The 7,500-nt window shown below is 35.4% G+C and overlaps 1 protein-coding gene across 1 annotated transcript in view; it reads left to right on the top strand.

Moving 5' to 3' along the window:
- The first annotated feature begins 2,952 nt into the window (after positions 1–2,952).
- Positions 2,953–7,500, top strand: part of LOC125036377 (transmembrane protein 26-like) — an 8,467-nt gene continuing 3,919 nt past the window's right edge. Inside the window, exons 1-2 of the mRNA XM_047628968.1 lie at positions 2,953–3,146; positions 6,808–6,940. Coding sequence (XP_047484924.1) covers positions 2,953–3,146; positions 6,808–6,940 — 327 coding nt within the window. The remainder of the gene's footprint in view (positions 3,147–6,807; positions 6,941–7,500) is intronic.

Below are 7,500 nucleotides of genomic sequence, written 5' to 3'. Positions count from 1 at the left end.
TATATCTTTATCTATCAATATACCTTTTAGTCTATATATCCGTGTGTGTGTGTGTGTGTGTGTGTGTATGTGTGTAAGTGTATGTATGTAGGTATGCATGCATGCATGTATGTATGCATGTATGTAGGTAGGTAGATATATGTATGTATGTGTGTACTTGCATGCGTAAATATGTATATTTATATATGTATATCCCTTCATACAGACGTACACCAAGTACATATAATCATTTAGAAATATATTATTCCATGAGATATGTGTTGATGCTTTCGGAAGCAGCCTTTTCAGTATCGATATCATCGTATTGCTTCTGATATCAATAGTTGAAAAATACATTTAGACACTTGTTAAAAAAAAAAAAAAAAAAAAAAAAAAAAAAAAAAAAAAAAAACATAATGAAAAAGGTCTTTCCGTAAAACTACAGATTTCTTGGAACCACATATCCCCTTCCTACATTTCTCTGCTACTGTTTCTTTATTCTGAATGTTTTCGCCACCAAAAAACGCCTTTATAGTCCCTCGTTCGAACAACTCTTTTAACGTGGCATTATCTTGCTTCCACGAAACCAGTTCTGAAAGGAGGGTGCGGGAAAACAGATCTAAAAATGACCCTTAACTTCCCGCTCTCGTGTAAACTTGTTCAGATTTTACCCGTTTGATTTTTTTTTCTTCTTCTTCTTCTCTCTCTCTCTCTTTCCTTCTTTCTTTACTTTCCCCTTTTCTTTCCCGTTTTCTTTGAACTGTGTAGTCTCCCGCCCCTTTGCTCGTTGCTTATTTTGTTTCCTTTCTTTATTTTTCTAGTTTTTTCTTTCTTTCTCTCTTTTTTTTTTCTTTAATGAATGCTTTCTTTGTTTCTTTCCTCGTCTGTCGTCCATAAAGGTGAACAGGATTCAAGGAAAGGGAAAATAAAAGTAAAACAAAAAAAAAACTGAAACGAGAACTAAATACACAACTTTTTAAAAATAAGAAAGAAAAACGCAAGATATGAAAATAGTTAAATCGAGAAGCAGGATTAAATAAACAACAATTTACCAAAATAAATAACATATATATTACTGATAAAGTTATTATTAAAAATAAAGTAGACAAGTAGTATGAGGAAACAAGAAAAGAGAAATGTTGAAAAAAATAAAATAAAATAAAAAATCATGATATTTACGAAAAAAAGAAAAAAAGAAAGAAAAAAAAACAGGAAATACGATAATCTACAGATAGGTGGTAGCTCTAGTAATATAGTAATAGGTACTGTAGCATTAACGGCTGCAGTAGCATTATCAATAGAACGAACTAATATTATCGTTGCAGATATAGTAACCGCAAGGGTGACCATAATCACAATAATAATAACAGCTATTGTGAGAAAAGAATAAGTGCATATATCACTAGCATCGGTATAATCATCATCATTATTATTTTCATTATCATTATCAGAGCCCGCGTCAGTGTCAGTATCATTATCATTACCTTTAATATTTTATGATGACCACAACACTAATATATAGTAATGATAATGGTAATGATGTTGATAATAATGTATGAAGCCCGTCGTGAATCAGAAAAATATCAGTGGTTTGTACCAACGACGTTATTTTTATAAAAAGAAATGCTGGAGGTTCAGGTGGGTCTGTGTTTGCGTGAGGTGGCACCGTGGCATCCCTCAGCCCCATACCACACCCGGGCGTCAGTGTTAGTTACAGTGCCACGCAGGGAGTGCCAGAAATCTTAAATCTCCTTCTTCCATTTACGTTTCCGAATGTAGAGTTTATAATTATTGTATTATTTCATTCATAATCATTTTAAATTGGTGGTGATTTTTTTTTTTTTTTTTTTTTCTTTGTACCGTTATCCGTGATACTTTTGGAATTAATTTGTCTAGAAACAGAAAGCAGAAATCGTGTAACAAGTGAGGGAAATTCTCTTAATAATAGTGGTTATCGCTCGTGTGGTTTCCGACAGCCGTTTGTTCTCTGAAAACATACATACCAGAATGGGAAATAAATGGAAAAGAGCGGAAATTGTGGGTATGGAAAGTGGATAGTGTGCGAAAGTGACAGCGACAGACCACAATAATGGATTTTTGCAAACCGCCTGAAAATACTGAAGGGAACGAAAGAGAGGGAGAGAATAAAACGTACTTTTTTTCAGGAAGTTCTTCAGCATAAGGATTTATTTCAGAAGTTCGATTTGAATAAAACACTGAATCTCCTGAATAATTATGCTCAATCACAGATCATGATCTATGCATACCATAACCTTTAAACTATAATACCATGTACCCTTACTAAAGAAAATACCAACGTAACTGGCATTTACTTCTCAATTGCAACCTGAACTTGTGATAAAGGCCGAATTTCCAACAGACGAAGATAAGTGTATAGATATCTGACATAAAAACCACCAGCGTGAAATAGGAAAAATCCAAAAGGTAATGAAGATTGACAAAAAAATACACTTATATGTCTTTACAATTGTTTACACTTGAAATATAGTCGAAATATGCTGTGTGCATGAAGATGAATAGCAAATTCATGTAAGCACACAAAACAACAGTAAACAAGCCATAAAACAACATGCATAACTATCCATCCAAGTGAAAAATGAAATGAAATAAAACATCAGAATAGGAATATAAAGTTAAATCCTTCACAGTCAGAATATCAAAATTCCTAAACCAAACTTTATCTAAATATCTAAACCCTCCCCATCCTGATCCCCATACCCCCCTGCCCCCCACCCTCACCCCCTTCCCATCCTCCCCTTATATCTATCCCCCATTTCCCTAACCCCATCCTCACCCCCACACCCCTTCTACCCCCAATCCCCTCCTGTCCCCATCCTCACCCCCATACCCCTTCTACACCCATCCTTACCCCACCCCCACACACACAAGGAGGAGACGAAGCCCGAAAGGAAAAGGCCATACCTCGACGCCAATCCTCCAAACGTGGCCACTATGGCCTTCATCACGATCGTCAAGGCCATCATCGCCCGCTCGCTCTTCTGCCTCCACTCGTTCATCGCCGTGTGGAAGCTGGTGGACATCATGGACGGCCAGGTGGGTTACTGGTACCTGGTCGGCCTCCTCATGCTACAGGCCTTCGAAGGGATCGTGTCCATCTGCGCCAGGAACGGGGAGGAGATGAAGTGGTGAGTGAGGGGGATAAGAGTGAGAGTGTGGTAAGAGTGAGAGCGAGGTAAGAGTGAGAGCGTGATGATGAGAAGGTAAGGATGAGGGTGCGGTGGTAAGGAGAGTGAGAGCGCGGTGATCAAGAACCAGGGAATACAAGAAGGTCTGGTCGCCGGGGCCAGAAACACACACGCACCTCCCTCCAGAGCGAGGTTCTTCAAAGTACGGGTCGCCACCCAGTAGTGGCTCGCAAACTCATGTTCTGTGGGAGGACACATAATACTAATACTAGTACTAATAATAATAATGATGATAATAATAATAATAATAAGAAGAAGAAGAAGAAGAAAGAAAGGGTGAAAGAAAGAATCTTATATATATATATTTATTTATTTATTTATTTATTTATATACATACATACACACATGTGTGTTTGTGTATGAATACATGAACTCTATATATTATAAATATATATGTGACATATATATATATATATATATATATATATAAACACAAACACACACATATCAATATATATGTGTGTATACTCATGATACATATATACATATATATGTATGTATGTATGTATACATATAAATGTGTATATATATGACCTTCATATATTCATATATATAGAGAGAGAGATAGATATATATATATATATATATATTTACATATATACATGTATATATATAGACCTTTTTGTAACCTCCCGAAACCCCTAACACTTTGATACATTATTTTAAGTTGTATCACGGTCACTACAAAACACGTTACCATCGAAGTTTATACTGGCATGCAGAGTGTTGAGAAAAGGAGTTATAATTTTCTTTATTTCACATAAAAAAGGCAATAGAAGGCTATTAAAGTACTTAATATGCTGGTACGATTTTTTATTACAACCAAAACACTGAGTAAGCTTCAAATAAAATGGAAAAAGTACCTGACTACTCTACAACGTATATTTTTATACACACCATTCTTCGCTTCACAAGGCTGTGGAAAGTTTTCCTTATATTCAGTCAAAAAAATATATTATTACATATGCTTCATATGAAATGCAGAAATTGCATCAAAATCAGACAATTGCGTAATTCCAATGATCATTTACTTGATTCACTGATTTAAGAATATCTGCTAATCAGGACATTTTCCTGATTTTCCTGATCTCATTTTATTTGATATTTTTGAGCTTTTGTTGTATAATTGACGTACAAAATGATTTTGAAGACGTTCATCCAACCGAAGTCAATGCCATTCCATATGACTCGGACACATTGGAAATTCTTACCATGTCGTTCCAGCAATCGCCATGATTAACTTTAAATCTTACCCATATAGAGTGAATATGTATTTGATGTCCTGCTAAAAATGCACAGAAACATTTTATACACCTTTACAATGAAAATATATATCAAGAACTTACGATGCGATTCGTAATTATTGAAAATATAAATCCCTCTCTGAGACTACGTGAAATATATCTGAAAAATATCGTGCTCTGATTGGCTGGCCGGAGTGTATCAAAATGTTTGCCTTCGACTTGATACAAAACGAAAAGATGTTTCAACAGGTTCCAATAATGTAAGCGTAAGCCTCCGGGCTAGTACAGTGGTAACGTGCCGGCCTCTCATCCGAGGGGTGCGGTTCGCGCCCCGCCCAGTTACTGCTGTGGCTGGGCACCACGGCGGGTAAGGACTAAGCCGAGTCAGCACCAGCTGACACATGTTAGCGAGTCGACATTAGTCCTCACAGGCCGGGCTCCCCTCATTGGCATAGCCTGGGCGAAGCTCAGCTTCGCATATCGGACTTATCCTTATGTAAGCGTAAAGGGCAAACATGTATCAGAGTGTATCAATGTGTTAAGGGCTTCGGTAATGTTGCAAAAAAGGCTATGTGTGTGTGTGTGTGTGTGTGTGTGTGTGTGTGTGTGTGTGTGTGTGTGTGTGTGTGTGTGTGTGTGTGTGTGTGTGATAGATGAAATAATGCAGTGCCACTTTGGTATAGATAAATAACAACCCTCACTAACCGGGCAACGAACCTTTGCCACCCTAATCACTCTAGGTATGACTAGAGTGACCAGTACTAAAAAAAAAAAAAACATACCACAGGACCCGCTAAAGAGAGTTTGCAACTAGGATCTAACTAGATCCATAGTCATACCTGGAGTGGCAAGGTGTACACACATACACACATATATGTATTTGTACATGTGTATATATATAATGTATATATACATATATATATATATATTATACATATACATATTATACATATATATATGAAATATATGTGTACATGAGATATACATATACATACATATATATATATACACGAACTACATATATATATATATATATATATATATATATATATAATTATATACATATATGTGTGTGTGTGTGTGTGTGTGTTTATATGTTTATATATATATATATATATATATATACACACACACACACACGAACTAATATTCAGTTGAGAGAAAGATACGATATGGACGTATTGAGTCGTGGAGGTTGTGTACAAAATCAAAGTGGGTCGTGATAAAAAAAGGTGAAGAACCAGCTCAAATATCTCGTGTCATAACCCTTCTCTGTGTTTCACCAATATTTGCCATTCTTCCTCTACCAAGATTTAACAGGTGCTTCCGTAATAGAACCGAAATGATGCGATAAAGGATATACATGTGCAATTTAACCTGTGCATATCATTATAGATATTATGCAATATTCAAAGATTATGTTTACAGTTTTGTTTCGCAGTTGGGCTTTCCTCGTGCCTTATGATTATCATTGTTATTGTTATTATTATTATTTTATTATTATTATTATTATTATTATTATCATTGCTATTATTATCACTTTTATTATTATTATCATTGTTATTACTATCATTATTATTATTGTTGTTATCTTTATTATTAGTATAATCATTGTTGCTGTTATCATCATTATCAAAATCATCATCATCACCATTATCATCATTATTATTACTATTATAATTTATGTGTTTTTGTCCCCCTCGTTTTGTTATTTACAATTTGTCTAACATGAATCACACACACACACACGTATGTGCATATATACAAATATATACATATATTATAATGCATATATACATTCACACTCACGCGCGTGTATTTGATCTTCCGTATCTGTATAATTTTGTTTTTAACTATCAATCACAATCTGTCTTTGTTTCCATATCGATTAAATCTTTTTAATCTTTGCAGTTTCTCAAACTCAAAATCAGTAAGTCTTCCATTGCAATAAGTCAATTAACTATTTTACATTTCGGTAAAGTTACGAAACTACGACCTGAATCACATAGAATACACAAGAGCGTTTACACATGCTGACGGAAACGACTCTTGACGCGGAATGTAAACAAACATTAGAGGGAGACGAGCACAAGTCTTTCGCTGTGATGTTCGCTCAAATATACTTCAGTTCTATTCTGAGTCTAATAAACCATAGCCTAAAGTATGTTTGTGAGTTTGAGTTCTTGCTAAATTTTGTGGAATTCACCCTACTGCACCTTTCAGTAATTGTTGTTGTTGTTTTCCCCCTCGTAAATATGAGCATATTAAGATACTCAACTACGTCCGTACCTCATTTTAACAAACATTTAGAACATTTTTTTGTATAAATCGCTTTACATCGTCTACATTTCCTATAGGTTCTGTCCATCTGTATTCCTATACCTGGTGTCTGTCGTGCCGACTGTGTGGCTCATGGTGCTCGGTGTCAACGCAGAAGCAAGGAAGGAATTGAGTGCCATGTATAACAAGACGATGGAGAAGCACGACCATGTGAGTATCACCTGGTCGTATTGGTGTACCGGTTTTTCTCTTTTACTTATTTGTCTAGGGAGGCGTGTGTGTGTTTGTATGTGTGTTTGTTTGAGTACTTGTGTGTGTGTGGCTTGGTTTAACAAAAAAAAAATTGTTAGTAAATATTTGCAGTGAGATGCGCTCTCATGAACACAGGTAGATTATTTCCCAGGTGTTAACAGAATATGAATATTCATGCTTTGAGTAATGCAGAAATGTGTAACATTTGTAGATATAAACATATGTACTTAATTATGAATATGTTTAATCGGGTAATAAAACCTAAAAATGAAGATGTCATTGCCAGATATAATCCAGATTATTTGCTGATATTTATTTCTGTTTAAACTAATCCTAATGAATGGTTGGCACTTATTTTTATTACCTTTTGTTTTTCTTATCCTTCGCTTCTTCCATTCTTCCTAGCTCCCAGCTTTCTCCCTCTTCCCTGCTCTTCCTTTTCCATGCCTTTATCAACTCTTTCCTTCCTAGTACTCCGCGTCTCTTACCTACTACCCCTTTTCTTTACCTCATTTTAC

Source organism: Penaeus chinensis, chromosome 21 (genome assembly GCF_019202785.1).
Source record: "Penaeus chinensis breed Huanghai No. 1 chromosome 21, ASM1920278v2, whole genome shotgun sequence".
NCBI lineage: Eukaryota > Metazoa > Arthropoda > Malacostraca > Decapoda > Penaeidae > Penaeus > Penaeus chinensis.
The sequence above is the reverse complement of the archived record's forward strand: the minus strand, read 5'-3'. Positions and strand labels throughout refer to the sequence as shown.